The following is a 16,724-nucleotide window of genomic DNA, read 5'->3' as shown; positions in this document are numbered from 1 at the left end:
TGAAGACACAATGAGATCTTCCTCCGAGGTATTCCTGCTTGTGCGCCCATCTACTGGAAACAGATGAATGACAACAGACAGAATTGATTACATTGAGAAGCAAATGTTCATGGATGTTTTAGTACTTAAACTGAACATGTCTAATGCTGCGCACACACTGGGCAATATATCGCTGGTCCGTCAGTCATAGGTCTGTGAATGACATTGTTCAGACATAGGGAGTTATTTTGGTTCACTCCTTCTGACAAATTCCTTCTTAGAAGAACAAAGCCATGTGCACTGCAGGGGGGCAGATGTAACATGTGCAGAGAGAATTTGGTTTGGGCGAGTTATTTTGTTTCTGTGCAGGGAAAATACTGACTGCTTTATTTTTACACTGCAATATAGATATCACTTTGAAGCAAAACCCCAACCCAAATCTAACTCTCTCTGCACAAGTAACATCTACCCCACCTGCAGTGCACATGGTTTTGTCCTTCTAAGAAGGAATTTGTCAGAAGGAGTGAACCAAAATAACCCCCATAGCGCGTCAGCTCTGCAACACAGCCGATGGTCAACATCTCTAAAGCTAGTTGGTGCATCGTGCTGTGTCTAAGGGCAATCTCCTGACCTCCCGTACACCCGCACCAGTAGCCAGCACTGATCAGCAGCTGAATTGGCCGGCCCAGGTAATTGCACGGCGCCCAGTTGTGACATCAGTCTCCATGGATTGGTCAGGATGTACGGAGAACAAGCTGCCCGATCCGTCCACAGATATATCTATAGATCGATTGTTCTGCAGATATATCTATAAGTGTGTACCCAGCCTGAGGGATATATATACTAAAGGGCGATGTTGATTGCTTTGAATTTTCTCTTAATCGATGCCGGACTTCCTGGGCTAGGAGACATTTACTAACATTTAAAAATGAATATAAAAATCCAACTGTCAGTAAATGTGTGTTTTAGTCCTGGAAGCCCAACATCGATTAATATCGAATTTGAAATGGACCTTTAGTAAATATTCCCCTAAGACTGAGCTGATTGTCTCCCCACCATCTGCGATCCCCTCACTATCCTTGATGTTACTATCCACTGACACCTCACCATCGATGCTGCAAGGCCGCAGTCTTAGCGTCATCCTGACCTCCACCCTTTCTTACAATCCCACAATCAGTCCCTGTCCCAGTATTGGCAGCTTCCAGGATCAGACCCTTTCTCACCCTGGAGACAACTAAAGACCCTCATCCGCTCACTGGTCATCCCTAGCCCGTATTGCTGTAACTTTGCTCCTATCTATCCTCAACAATAGAGAAAAATAAAGAAGCAGCGCTTAAACCAATTCAAAAGAAGAATGCTGGAAATAAAAGAAAGGGAAAGGGATTTATTGGTAAGTACAAAATCCCATTTTCTCCTTCATTCACTAGGTGGCACTGGAGATCACAGTGGGGACGTCCCAGAGCACTCTTCCTGTGCGGGATGGCGCCGGGAACCCACTAACACCGCTCAGCCAAACTGAGAGGCTTGGGCTGCAAAGAAATCGAACCTGTAGAAACGGACAAAGGTTCTTTGTCGACCAGGTAGCCCCTCAACAGAGCTGCTGTAGAGACACACCTTGGGCAGCTTTCCAAGAGGGACCCACCGATCGAGTAGAGTGAGCTGAAACGGCAGATGGAGGAGGCAGCGAAGCCGCCACGTAAGTCTGACGAATGTCAGTCTTAACCATCTAGCCACAGTCTGCTTAGACGCCAGCCAACCTGGTTTGGCCGGGTCATAAAGGACAAACAAAGTGTCCGACTTTCGTAACGAGGTAGTTCTGGAGACATAGATCCTTAGAGCCCGGACGACATCCAGAGGCCGCGATTCTGGAGAGTCACCTGTGAAAGCAGACAAAACAATCGGCTGATTGATGTGAAAACAAGAGATGACTTTAGGGAAGAATGACGCGTTAGTACGTAACTCTGCCCTATCATCATGAAAGATCAAAAAAGGAGGGCAACAGGACAGAACTCCAAAACTCTCCTGGCCGAAGCCGGAGCCAAAAAGAGAACAGTCTTCCAGCTAAGGAATTTGAGGTCCACCGACTCCAAAGGTTCAAGCGGATACTGTAAGAATGAGAGAACCAAATCCCACAGCGCAGTGGGAGGTTGCAAAGGAGGCTGAAGGCGTAAAACCCCCTGAAAAAAAGTCTGTACCTGAGGTAACAAGGCCAATTTCCTTTGGAAGAATATGGACAAAGCAGATACTTGGACCTTCAGGGAACCCAGACGCAAGCGCGCCGAAAGCCCCGCCTGAAGAAAAAGGAGGAGTCGAGCCAGCTTGAAAAAGTCCTAGGTGACACCTGACACACCTCACACCAGGAGACATAAGCCCTTCAGATTCGGTAGTAATTGGCCAAAGTAACCTCCTTCTTGGATAATCTTGGATCCAGATTGACAGACTGTGGCTTGAAGCAAGATACACCTGGGATACGAGTCCGAACATCATTCCAGTTGTAGTTTTTTTTTTTTGCTGTTAAACATCTGCCCATCTGAAAGTCTGGAATCCATTGTATGTGTCCTCATCACCTTTTATTGTTTTATTTGTATCCTGTTTTGGAGGAAGTTGTATTAAAGAGATTCTTGTGTGAAAAATACCCATCGTCTGGCCTCCAAAAAAAGATACCTTGATAGGAACGTACATCCTCATTTATGAGTGAGTTGGGGTACGCACCCTGTTTCCTGCCGGTCTCTATAAGCACAGACTTCACACAGGGAGAATTGTATATTGGCCTTTGAAAGATACCTTGATAGGCTTTCCTATACTTATATATATATTTTTAGCGCCAGTGTTGTCTCCGTCTGAACTTTGTATTTTAACCTCCTTCTTGGTTCGCAGCATGGTGGGGATTACAGCTGTAGGAATGCCTGCCTTCCTCAGGATGGCCCTTTCAGTAGCCAAGCCGTTAAATGCAGAAGACCTAAGGCCAGATGGAGGAAAGGGCCTTGAGAAAGAAGATTGTCTTGCAACGGCAGAGGCCATGGCTTGTCCATGAGCAGGGATGTTAGGGTGGTGAACAAAGAGCGGCGTGGTCAATCTGGTGCTATCAGGAGCACCGTCACTGGCTCCCTGCAAATTCTCTGGAGAATCCGAGGTAACAGCGGAAATGGAGGGAAGAGGTACACAAACTGGTAATCCCAGGGCAGAGTGAGGGCGTCCACCCTCACTGCTGCCAGATCCTGAGTCCTCGCACAGTATAGAGGCACTTGATGGTTGAGGCGAGAGGCCATCAAATTTATCTGAGGGCAACCCCACCGGTGGATGACACACTGAAAGACCTGTGGATGGAGTTTCCATTCCCCTTGATGAAACTTGTGGCGGCTGACATAGTCGACCTCCCAAATGTCCACTCCCGGTATAAAGACTGCGGAGATGGACTCAAGGTGGTCTTGAGCCCAGAGCAGTATCCGGCTGACTTCTCTCATGGCGGCTCTGCTGCGTGTGCCACCCTGTTTGTTGATGTACGCCACCGCCGTGGCATTGTCCGATTGAACCCGGACTGAAATGCTGAGAAGAAGGTCCGACGCTTCCATCAAGGCGTTGTAAATCGCCCGGAGATCCAGCACATTGATGGGAAGACATGCCTCCTGTGTAGTCCAAAGACCCTGGAACTGGTGGCCCAGAGTGACAGCTCCTCAACCCGAGAGGCTTGCATCCGTGGTTAAAAGAGTCCAGGACCAGATGCCGAACCTCTTTCCTTACAGAAGGTTGGAGGTGTTGAGCCACCAAGCCAGGGATAATCTAGCCCAAGGTGAGAGCAGGATCCTGTGATGGATGGTGAGGTACGATCCCGACCACTGGTGTAGAAGGAATAACTGGAACGGCCGGGAGCGAAACCGACCATATTGAATAGCTTCGCCACCATCTTCCCCATGAGGCGGTGCAAAGATGTATAGACACCTTTCACTTTTGGAGCACCGCACAAACCAGGAGCTGAAGAGAGAGAGTACCTTGTCTGGCGGCAGGAAAACTCTGAGCAGGACTGTGTCCAGGATCACCCCCAGGAACAACAGGCGCTGCGAGGGCTGAAGTTGAGACTTCTGCAGGTTGAGGATCCAGCCTTGCCAAAGCAGGAGCTGCTGAATATTGGAAAGTTGTTGTTCCCTGGAGGATGGTTTTAATAAAAGGTCATCCAGGTAGGCACTACTGTTATGCCCTGAGACCGCAAAACCTGCATCATGACCGCCATGATCTTCGTGAAGATCCTGGGAGCCGAGGACAGACCGAACGGTAAGGCCTGAAACTTAAGGTCTCAGGTGGCGAACCTTAGAAAAGCCTGGTGAGCCGGCCATATGGGAACGTGCCAGTAGGCAACCTGGTACTTGTTTCCTAGCAGGGCGCCCAGATTTATTACGTACACAAATGTCCTGAAATTGCATCACATCGCGTATAGTAGTAGCATGCAATGCGATTCCCACTCCCTGTCATTCCCGCCCCCTGTCAGATCCTCTCAGAAATCACTCTGAGGTGATATTCTTTCTTGAGAAGAAGCTTACCTCCGAGCTGATGGTGATTTTTGGAGATTATATGCTGTTTCATTGATATTATCGAGATGACTGGATTTATTAATGTGATCTCGCTGCCGCAGACGGAGGAGGAGGCTGTCACCTTTTTCCAAGCTCATGATCTGCTTCCGGTGGCGCAGAATTGTGCAAATGGGCCTTTCTATAAAAGGAGTCGATGTGACGCTGCCATGTTAAAGTGTGTCGGCTGAAAGTGAGCCTGAGAGCGGCACACTGGTTTCCAGGCTGCCGCTTGTCGTTTGTCACCATGCTGCGGTTCATTTATTCGTGGATCCAGGAGCAGACGTCTATCGAATATTGCAGCAAGAAGCTGGACATATCCAAGAAGACGGCTGTCCTGTGTAACCACTGGATGCGTGAGGCATGCGCCATGGATATAATGGGGCAGCCCCAGCGGAGGATTGGTGGACCTGACCACATCGTCAAAGTGGATGAGACCCTTTTTGTGAAAAGGAAAAACAACGCTGGCCACATTCTTCCACAGCAGTGGATATTCGGAGGGATATGCCGGGAGACCGGCCAGTGCTTCCTGCAAATGGTGCCCAGGCGTGATGCCACAACGTTAATGGACTCCATCTAGCAGACTATAGAGCCGGGCACGACCATATATACAGACTGCTGGAGGGCATATTCTACCGCCCAACTTGAACTGGCTGGATATCATAATTTCACGTTGAACCACCGATGCAATTTTATTGATCCGGCTACAGGGGTCCACACCCAAAACGTGGAACAACTTTAGGGCGCATGCAAGTGGCGGAATAAGCGCAATAAGAGGCACTGCGCGGCATGAGCTCCAGTCATACCTAACGGAGTTCATGTGGCGCAAAACTTTGGTAGCTGAGGACCCTTTCCTCCGTATAATTGAGGCCCTGAAGCGCCTCACAAAGGACGAATAATCATGTTTTCATTTATACTTCTATTCTTCTTGTTCTTTAATCATTACTGTTTCTGATTTGAAAGTTATTATATTTTAATTATTAATGAATGTTCTTAATTATTTATGCTACATTAATCAAATTATTTAAGTAAATTAGTTATTAGTTCACACATGTCGTCATTACCGAGTCAGCTGTATGAATGTGCAGGTGTGAATGTGTTCCTAAAACACCAGCACTATCCACGCCACCCCGAAGCATAGCGAGCGCAGGGAGCCCCCCGAGGAGCAGCGGAACACGTCCTCCGACCTTTTCATACACCCACTATCCACGTCGGTGTGGAGGTGATTTGATGTAGTGTGGCGAGCCACCGAGCCTGAAGCGTGGCGAGCCCCGCGGATTACTTTACATGTATTGCGTGTCCGCTCGCCACGCTTAGGGCTCGGGGGCTCGCCACACTACATATAATCAACTCTATGCCGACGTGGATAGTGGGGGTATGAAAAGGTCGGAGGACGCGTTCCGCCGCTGCTCGCCATACTTCGGGGTGGCTTTGATACCGGGGGTGACGCTAAACAATTGTAAGCACCCATCACATCTCATACTAGGCACACATCACATCTCATGGCATGGGTGCTTGTACAATGAAATATCGCATCGCATTTGGTGCACTGATATCGTATGTGATATTTCATTGCAGAATCACTCCTTTGCACTTTATATGGACATTGCATCACATCGCACACCACTATAAACGCTGCGCGATGCGATACGATTTCACTACGGAGAATAACCCAGTACGCAAAATGTGTACTGGGCGCCCTGCTAGAAAACAAACACCAGCAACCTTGATGTCCAAAGACACCAAGAACTCCTTCTGTTCCAGACCTGCAATGACTGACTTTAAAGATTCCATCTTGAATCGTGCATCCCTCAAATAGGGATTCAGGTCTTTTAAATTGAGGATCGGTCGTGTGGAGCCGCCTGGCTTTGGCACGAGAAAAAGAGAGGAATAAAATCCTAACCTCTGGTCTGGAGGGACCGGAATCACCACTCCTGCATCCAACAACTTTTATACAGCAGCTAACAGGGCGGTACCGTGGTCTAGCGAAGCTGCCAAACCTGTTGTGAAGAACCTGGGAGGAGGGATTCAATGGACTTCCAGCCTGCAACCCGAAGCAATGAGGTTCCGAACCCAGCGATCGTGGGTGGATTGGAACCAAATGTCTTTGAACAGACACAGATGAACTCCCCCCTGGAGTCCCCTATGTGGGAGGGGAGAGAGTCATGCTGAAGTTTTAGGAGAAGCTTTTGCCTCCTGGGTGGAGAGGGAAGAGCCCTTTCCACGTCCTTCTCCCCCACGGCCAGTGGAAGCGCCTGGCTTGGGGCGGCCACGAAAGCGCTGCTGGGGGCAAACAGATCAAAAAGGATGGGCTCTGAACCGGCCACCTAGGCGAGGAAGGGGAAGCCGATGAGGGTAGGAAAGTTGACTATCCTCCAGTGGCCTGAGAAATCATTTTGTCCAGTTCAGGACCAAAAAGAAAATCTCCTTGGAAAGGCAAGGCTTCCACAGCCCTCTTGGACTCTGCATCTGCCTGCCACTGGAGCAACCAGAAAGCTCTGCGTGCAGAGATGGAAAGCGCCGAGATGTGGGAGGAGACCCTGTATACGTCAGTCAACGCCTCAATGACATCGGCCGAAGCCTACTTAATGTGCCAAGGTGGATAGCGCACTAAGTTCCTGGTATCTAGTGAGCGCCTTAGAGAGTTGGGATGCCCAGATCTCCATCACCTTATTTACCCATCACCTTACCTGCGCTGGCCGTTAAAGAACTCCGGCTGCAGAGAAAATGTCCTTCAGGGAGGAGGCACCCGGGATTGGCAATACTGTTTTCTTTGAGAGAGACAGACAAATCCACTGAAGGAGGCGTCTCACAGGCCTTTCTGCTGTCTGCAGGGAAAGGGTATGAAGACAGAAGCTTTTGAGAGACCTGAAAGCGCTTGTCAGGATGAAGCCAAGCATTCCTGAGGATGCAGTCCAAACAGGTGAGGGCGCTCTAGTGGGAGATCTGAGTCAGCTACGTTGAAAGTAGATTTTACCATATCAATGAGATCTTCCAAACCCTGGGAAACAGGTTCATAAACCTGTTGGTCCTCCTCCTGCGGGTCCTGGAACTCGCCCTCCTCGAGATGGTGAATGTCATTGTCCAACCCTGCCGTATCAATGCTTGCAAAAACTCTTTTGGAAGCAGTGACCGGTGGAGGGGCCTGTGGGGCAGGAGGGGCCAGTGGGGCTGGAGCGGCCGGGGGTCAAGGCCCTGGTAAGCAACTCCACTGCTGAGGTTAACCCAGCCTGCTGAGTCCTGGCGGCCTCCCTGTCACTCTGAGAGGCAGATAACTCTGAGGATAGATTGAAAATCACTTCTGATAATTGGGATGCCCAAACCGGGATGTCCGGTTGGGGAGGCAGCCACCTGAGGTGTAAATTTAGCATGACACCTCTTGCAAGCAACCTTATGAGGTTTTGCACTGCCTCCTGTTATGTCTGCCCAGCACACACCAAACAACCCACAATGCGCACAAAGAAAGAGCACAAGGGTATTGGGTGAAATAAAGAGGACAACTGCCATGGCGCTAAGTATGTAGTAGAGGGGAGGAGCGGGTGAAATAAAGAGGACAACTGCCATGGCGCTAAGTATGTAGTAGAGGGGAGGAGCAAGCCACACTACTGAAGTGCCCATGCTCCTAATGGTCACCCTCTATTCCTTACTCTGATCTCCAGTGCCACCTAGTGGATGAAGGAGAAATATTAAAAATAAATATGATTTTTTTTTTTTTTTTTTTAATTGGATGGTCTTTACAAAGTTTTAATGGGATACAGTCACTAGGTCTACAAGAATTAGGTTGAGACCACTAGGTCGACATGGGTTATTAGGTCGACACAAGCATTAGGTCGACATGGGGTAGGTCAAAAGGTCGACATGGGGTTTTTCACTTTTTTTTGAGCCGACAGGCGGTATTTCATGCCCTACCATCCACTAAGGCAGGGGTGGGAGAATAAAATAGTGTGCCGAGCACAGCAATGCACCGTGTCCAAAGCATGGCTGGCGCGGCGAGCCATTTGAGGGGACGCGGTGCTACGTTTCAGTAGATTCAGCACGAAATCCCACCGTTCGGAATCCTGGCGGTCAAAATACCAACGCCGAAACACCAACAAGGGGGGGCTGTGGATGGCCCCCCTTGCAGGCACGCTGCGCTCGCCACGAATAGAGGGAGAAATTGCCGGTATTGCGGTGGTTGAGATTCCGGCGTCGTTATATCAACCGCCGGGATTTTGACTCCATCCGGTTTCAGTGTCCATGTTGACGGTGTCAAAATTCATGACAAAAAACCCCCAAGAATATTGGATCCCAGTCCGGACCAACCCTACAGGATTCCCCAATCATACCGACTTTGCAGGTATCTGCACCAGGGGAGAAGTGACACAAGCTGTTATGGCCCCGCAGACCTCACCTCTGGCTTGGAACTTCCGGATATAACAACATTCTGTCCCCAACTACATTACCTGTGGATATTGGTTAATTATTCCAGCATTAGGCCGACCACATGGACAGAGAGCAGACATTGTTCTCCTGCCAGCACATCCAGGGGCAGTTACTATATACTTGCTGTCCGTATAGGGTATAACTAGGAACGGACTCTCCAATTCATTGCATTCTCTTAATTATGAGTAGACATTTTATATCATTTGGGTTGGGATCATTTGGTCTACAGCATGATGGTCGACAGTCATTAGGTCGACACCATTATGTCGACATGGGAAAAGGTCGAAAGGTCAACATGGGGTTTTTCACTGTTTTTTTACCTGAATGTCGACACAGTCAACATGGACACAGTTTCAAGTGCACCGCTGCGCTCGGCACACTATTTTATTCTCCCACCATGCCCTAGTAGATGGTAGGGCATGAAATACCGCCTGTCGGCACGTCGGCTCGAAAAACAGTGAAAAGCCCCATGTTGACCTTTTGACTGTGACCTAGAACCATGTCGACCTTTTCTCATGTCGACCTAATGACTGTCGACCAAATGACCGCATCCCTATAATTTACCCGGTGATTGTTACAATGGTTTATAATACAGTAATGCTATACCATATGTCTTATTAAAACTTTGTAAAGACCATCCAATCTTTTATTATTTTTTTTATATAATTTTTAAAAATATTTCCAGCATTGTCCTTTTGAATTGGTTTAGTGCGGCTTCTTTCTTTTTCCCTATATGTATATGCAGGATTGACGGTACTTGTTTTCTAGCACGCCCATCGCATCGCATACCATAAAGGCATACGATGGTATGCGATGCCATGCGATGTTATACAATTTTAAATGCACCCCCACGCCACCCGTACCATCAACGTCAACACGAAGCGTGGCGAGCGCAGCGGTACGCGTGCTCCGACCTTTTCATACCCCCACTATCCACGTCGGTGTGGAGTAGTATTTATATAGTGTGGCGAGCACCCGGCGCCCCGCAAGGTGACGTGGAATACATGTGAAGTGATGCTCGGTGGCTCGCTGTGCTCGCCACACTATATAAAATCAACTCCAAACCGTCGTGGATAGTGGGGGTATGAAAAGGTCGGAGGACGTGTACGGCGTCGATACTGGGGGGTGGCATGGGGGGTGCATTTAACATTGTAAGCACCCATTAGGGTGCTTATACAATTAAAAATCGTATAGGGGTTTATACAATTTAAAATCGTATCGCATGCCATATGCCCGCATGCGATGCGATTAGATGCCATAAATTTAATATCGTAGGCGCCGTGCTAGGAAACAAGTACCGGATTGACTACCCTGTTTCTATAGCAGCTGCTGAGCTGCAGCTGCAGCTGCTGAGAAGCTACCCACAATAAGCGCCCCCAGTTCCCACCCCCCGTTAGAGAGCTGGTTCTGTATTTATTGTCCTATGTGTCCTCCCCAACGTCCATCTCTGTCCACAGCTCATGTTCTCCAACTGACGGCTTCTGCCCCCTCTCCTACAGGCCCTACACTGGCTCCCATTCCTTCCGGACACCTAGTTATAATGCAATGTTCTGTACCATCTTTTCCCTATTTCTGGTTATGTTTGCAGTGTTTCTGTTATATACTGTGTAAGGCGCTGAGGACCACATATACATATAGGATAATACCATGAGTGAGTCCATGATGTCTGATATGAATTTACCAACCACAACCACTTATTACATCTCTATATGTACATACAGCAAATGTGACTGTTACACAGATAAAGGAGGTCATTCTGGTTGACTCGCAGAGCTGAGAAATTTATCAACTAAACACCGCCCGCACGAACACCCCCGCACGCATGCGAATGGATGGCCGCTGACCATCGAATGATTCCTACAGCGCTCGCACATATAAGTCACTCTCTGGTGACTCAGATTTGCGGCACCCTTGTACGGGAGGAGGGCGGGCAGCTGACATCCAGTGACGTATGGCAGGGGACTATACAAGTCGCCACGTCCGTTCCCAAACGAAGCCTGCACATACGAATCAATGCTGATGCACAATAGGAAAACATCGCTCCCCGCGTGAACGCGCAGGGGAACGATCAAACTAGAAAGACCCCCAAAGTATGGTCATAACATACAATACAATGGGATCACCAAGCAGACTGCATAGACCCAGCCACGGAGACATTCAGACTGAGGGAAGTAACATTACCCCAGCTTACATTGCCCAGCTAGTACTATGGGACAGGAACCTACATAAGCCAGTGACACTGTGCAGCCAGTCACTTCTCTCTCACACTATACACGGTGCAGCACAGTAGCTGTGGGGTATACTGGCAGCATGTCCTGGTCACTGGTTACCACTACTCCAGCGGGAGTATAATAGCGGCTGATGGCTCCTGATGTATGAGATACACCAGAGAGTGTGAGGAGGAGACTGGTCAGATCTCTGGGCTGGTAAAGGCCCCCATACATTAGGCCGACTTGTCCTAGGGACAAGTCGGACCCAATTTACCTGCGAGCCGCCCGGCAGCTCCCCGGGAGGCTCACATACAATTTGGCACTTGATGTGCCATTTTTACATGGGATAAATCGCATGCGATTTATCCCATGTAAAAAAAAACCCGGGGAGCTGCAGGGCGGTGAGCAGTAGTGGGGGCGGGCAGCGGCAGTAGTGGGGATGGGCAGCGGTGGTGGGGGGCGGCCAGCGGCGGTAGTGGGGGCGGGCAGCGGCGACGGGCGGCGTTTGCGGTGAGCGCAGTGTACTTACACATAGCAGCAGCGGCGGGGACGGGACGCGCAGTGGCGGCTATTATATTTTTAAAATACTTGTCAAATGACCGGCCGCTCTCTGATTGGCCGGAGAGCTCTCAGCCAATCAGAGAGCGGCCGGTCATTTGACAAGTATTTTAAAAATATAATAGCCGCCACTGCGCGTCTCGTCCCCGCCGCTGCTGCTATGTGTAAGTACACTCACTCACCGCAAACGCCGCCCGTCCCTGCCGCCGCTGCCCGCCCCCACTACCGCCGCTGGCCGCCCCCACCACCGCTGCCCGCCCCCACTACTCCCCCGGTGTCTGTATGCATATGCCTGTCAGGTGGCAGGCATATGCATACAGGGAGGTCGGACGTGATCGTATGTACAGACCGTCCGACCTCCCTGATCCGGTCCGATGCGCACGGGACCGCGCATCGGATCGGATCAAATGTCACATACCTACGATTTTGGGCCGATTTCATCCGATTATCGGCACAAAGTGCCGAAATCGGATGAAATCGGCCCTAAATCGCATAGTGTATGGGGGCCTTAACACACAGCGACATGGTGTGAGGGGGAGAGCAGGAGTATAATAGGGGCCGATGGCTCCTGATGTATGAGATACACCAGAGAGTGTGGGGAGGAGACTGGTCAGATATCTGGGCTGGTAACACACAGTGACATGATGTGAGGGGAGAGCAGGAGTATAATAGGGGCTGATGGCTCCTGATGTAGGAGATACACCAGACAGTGTGGGGAGGAGACTGGTCAGATCTCTGGGCTGGTAACACACAGTGACATGATGTGAGGGGGGAGCAGGAGTATAATAGGGTCTATAGGCTGCTGATGTATGAGATACACCAGAGAGTGTGGGGAGGAGACTGGTCAGATCTCTGGGCTGGTAACACACAGTGACATGATGTGAGGGGGAGAGCAGGAGTATAATAGGGGCTGATGGCTGCTGATGTATGAGATGCACCAGAGAGTGTGGGGAGGAGACTGGTCAGATCTCTAGGCTGCTAACACACAGTGACATGATGTGAGGGGAGAGCAGGAGTATATTAGGGGATGATGGCTCTGGACTCCACCACTTAACAGATGCATTGTCCTCATTAGTTTGGTCTGACAGAGGAGGGTGTAGGATAAGAGAAAACTGTATTGGCAGAACAAGGAAAATATGTAATAAGTGATTATTCCTCACCTGTGCTGGTATCTGTAGGGATTTCCTCCACCTCCTCACACTGCTGATCACCCCTCATACATGTATCTTCTCCATCTTTATCTTCTGCCTTACTATCAGTCACATCCGTCTCTTCTCCCTCTGTATCTTCTGCGTTATTATCAGTCACACCCGTCTCTACTCCCTCTGTATCTTCTGCGTTATTATCAGTCACATCCGTCTCTTCTCCCTCTGTATCTTCTGCGTTATTATCAGTCACATCCGTCTCTTCTCCCTCTGTATTTTCTGCGTTATTATCAGTCACATCCGTCTCTTCTCCCTTTGTACCTTCTGCCTTAATAGCAGTCAAATCTTCACACTGAACCTAAAAGAAATACCACATTAGTAAGGGTGCCGGACGACTCACCAACAGTCGGGATTCCGACAGTCATTACCCCAACGTCGGAATCCCGACTGCTCCCGACAACCCCCATAGAGAGAGAATAAAATAGGTGCCAATTGCAGTGAGCCACTGTGCCCGCAGCGTGGCGAGCGCAGCGAGGGGCTTTGTTGCGCTCCCCCCGCCGTGCAGTCAGGATTACGATGTCGGGCTAATACATGTCGGAATCCCGACTGTCAGTGTGTTATACCACACCCATTAGTAATGTCTGATGTTATTGACATTACACAGTAGAATATCAGTGTATAAGACGCACACAGCTGCTGCAATTCATATAGTGCCAGTCACTTTGATATACAGAGGTGAGTGTAAATCCCACCTACCTGATTCTCCTGTGGGGTTCTGGGATTCTCCTCTGTACTGTGCTGGGTATACAGTGGACGGGGACATCTCTCTGGGGTATCTCTGTTACTGAGCCCATCTGTAGGAGACACAGTGACTGAGGACATTGTACAGGTGTGATTAGCAGATGACCTGTGTATATCTGCTGTACCCTGTACAATAAAATGAATTCTCCTCTTACCCAGTGATGTGAGGGGCCAGTGATTCTCCATTATCACATCCTTGTACAGACCCTTGTGTTCCTCTATATATGCCCACTCCTCCATGGAGAGATAGACAGTGACATCCTGACACCTTATAGGAATCTGACACACACAATGATACAGTCATCACCCAGACACTTCCCCCGGTGATACTGTATAATGTCCCATCCCGAGCAGTCACATCAACCAGTGTTACTGTATAATGTCCATTCCCAGCAGTCACCTCTCCGGTCACATCCCCCGGTGTTACTGTACAATGCCCCATTCCCAGCACTCACCTCTCCCGGTCACATCCCCCGGTGTAAGGGCTATTTCACACGCTGTGGGTCCTGCCGGGCGGCGAAACCCCACACGGCCAAATGCCTTGCAGTGCACAGTAGTTAATAACCGCCCGGTTGCAACCGGATGTCACGACTGGAAGGGACGGCTGCAGGGCTGTGGCCATTACTAGAATTGTAAACTGCTGTGTGCAGCATGGCTTCCTGGTGCATGTGAAATAGCCCTAACTGTATAATGTCCCATTCCCAGCAGTCACCTCTCCGCTCACATTCCCGGTGTTACTGTATAATGTCCCATTCCCAGCAGTCACCTCTCCGCTCACATCCCCGGTGTTACTGTATGATGTCCCATTCCCAGCAGTCACCTCTCTGCTCATATCACCCGATGCAATGTATAATGTCCCATTCCCAGCCCCCGGTGTTACTGTATAATGTCCCATTCCCAGCAGTCACCTCTCCGGTTATATCCCCCAGTGTTACTGTATAATGCCCCATTCCCAGCAGTCACCTCTCTGGTCACATCCCCCGGTGTTACTGTATAATGTCCCATTCCCAGCAGTCACCTCTCCGAACATATCCCCCAGTGTTACTGTATAATGCCCCATTCCCAGCAGTCACCTCTCTGGTCACATCCCCCGGTGTTACGGTATAATGCCCCATTCCCAGCAGTCACCTCCCCGGTCACATCCCCCCCGGTGTTACTGTATAATGTCCCATTCCCAGCAGTCACCTCTCTGGTCACATCCCCGATGTCACTGTATAATGTCCCATTCCCAGCAGTCACCTCTCTGGTCACATCCCCGATGTCACTGTATAATGTCCCATACCCAGTAGTCACCTCCCCCAATATCACTGTATAATGTCCCATTCCCATCTGTCACCTCTTTAGTCAGCAGCTGAATGATCTTGTTGGTGAGTTCCAGGATCTTCTGGTCATTGTCTCTCCCATGTATCAGTGAGTGAGGTGTGGGCCCTGTTATGGGGCTCTGGGTCCTTTTCTGTCCTTCTGACACACAGGGATGACTACTGGGTGTCTCATGCTCACCACCAGATGTCTTCTTCACTACTGTGTAATCCTGTGTATTGGGAAAATGAGAGTTATTGTAGACTTGCCTCCGGTTACTTCTCTTTCTTTGAGGTTCATGGGAGCCACAGGGCTAACACCGGGGTTGTAGGCGGATCCAGAGGATCAGGCACCAAACATCAAAGCTTTTAGGATTCTATAACCCCGCCTCCATGCTCATCTCCTCAGTTTTGTCAACCAGCAGGAAGCGAAAAGGAAGAAGAAAGGTAATGGACACCCTAGTGTACTCACAAATTAAAAGGAGGGCCATGGTCACACATGACACACCCATATATACCAATATATGCCATATGCTATCAGACGTGTTAGGGTGGGCACCCTGTGGCAGACATGAGCTTCGAAGAAAGAGTTAACCCAAGGTAACTTCCATTTTCTTCTTCGGGTTTCATGGTCACCGCCACATTGAGGATGTTCGAAAGCAATACTTAATCCTTTGAGTGCCAAAATCTCTGTTAAAATCTCTGCTAAAAATGCCACCTTCGCTTACATTTGTTATATAAATTCAAAATTTGTACAAAAAGGATTATATTTTCTATATAAAAAGGTAAATATTCCAGATCACTGTGATGAATAAAAATGTTTGCTTGCCAATTTTCACACCAATTTTGACAAATTCACTTAGCACTCAGAGTCAAGGGAGGGTACTCGCCTGAGGGACCAGAAGTATCCAGCAAGTTAAGGAAGCCTCCTGGGAGGCGAACGTATCAAAGGCATAGAATCTAATGAATGTGTGGATAGAGAACCACGTTGCCGGCTTGCCCATGACGGTCCGTCGGACCTGGTAGAATGTGCAGATATATATGTAGGTAAGGGAATCTGGGCCTGTTCATAAGCCTGCGGAATTACAAGCCAAATCCAGCGAGCTAAAGTCTGTTTGTTGCTGGCCATTCCTGTTTGTGAAATCCATATAAAATGAATAAGGAATCGGACTAACGTATAGAAGTGGTTCGGCGGTCTACATAGATTTTTAAGGCTCGCACTAGGTTCAGAGAACACTCCTCGGGAGTCATCTCCATAGAGTCCAAAGCTGGAACCACAATTTCCTGATTCATATGAAATTTGGATATCACTTTTGGTAAATGAGCAGTCCTCATCCCAAGGACAGCTCTGTCCTCGTAAAAAAAAAAAAAAAAAAAAAAAAAAAAAAGGAGACCTGCACGATAGTGCACTTGGATCAGACACACGTCTGGCAGGGGATTGGTATGGAAATCCCGACGCTGCAATGCCGACAAGGGGAACATGTGGATCGACTCCCCTTGCCCCAGATTCCTGGGGTACCCCACTTGCAACCATGACCTCCTTTGACTGTACTCCATTTAATACAACTCTCTGTTTTCCTTCCTGCAACCACGCTCTTATCCATTCAACTATCTTAAATAAACTTGAAAGCTTGGGATTGGATTTTAACAGTCTGCGATGTGGGACAGTGTCAAAAGCCTTACTAAAGTCTAGATAAGCTACATCTACAGCCCCACCTTGATCTATTACTTTAGTCACCCAGTCAAAAA

At 49.1% G+C, this 16,724-nt stretch overlaps 1 protein-coding gene across 1 annotated transcript; it reads right to left on the bottom strand.

The window, feature by feature from the left end:
• Positions 1-9: 9 nt before the first annotated feature.
• Positions 10-16,062, bottom strand: LOC146056724 (uncharacterized; the record flags this gene model as incomplete). The annotated part of the gene is made up of 5 exons (XM_083168427.1): positions 15,014-16,062; positions 13,833-13,956; positions 13,633-13,730; positions 12,892-13,234; positions 10-50 (listed from the first exon to the last, which is right to left on the bottom strand). Coding segments are annotated over exons 2-5 (567 nt in total), but the record flags the coding sequence as incomplete, so codon positions are not given.
• Positions 16,063-16,724: the final 662 nt, after the last annotated feature.

Source organism: Crinia signifera, unplaced genomic scaffold (genome assembly GCF_055691185.1).
Source record: "Crinia signifera unplaced genomic scaffold, ASM5569118v1 HAP2_SCAFFOLD_867, whole genome shotgun sequence".
NCBI lineage: Eukaryota > Metazoa > Chordata > Amphibia > Anura > Myobatrachidae > Crinia > Crinia signifera.
This window is presented reverse-complemented; position numbering and strand designations above follow the sequence as displayed.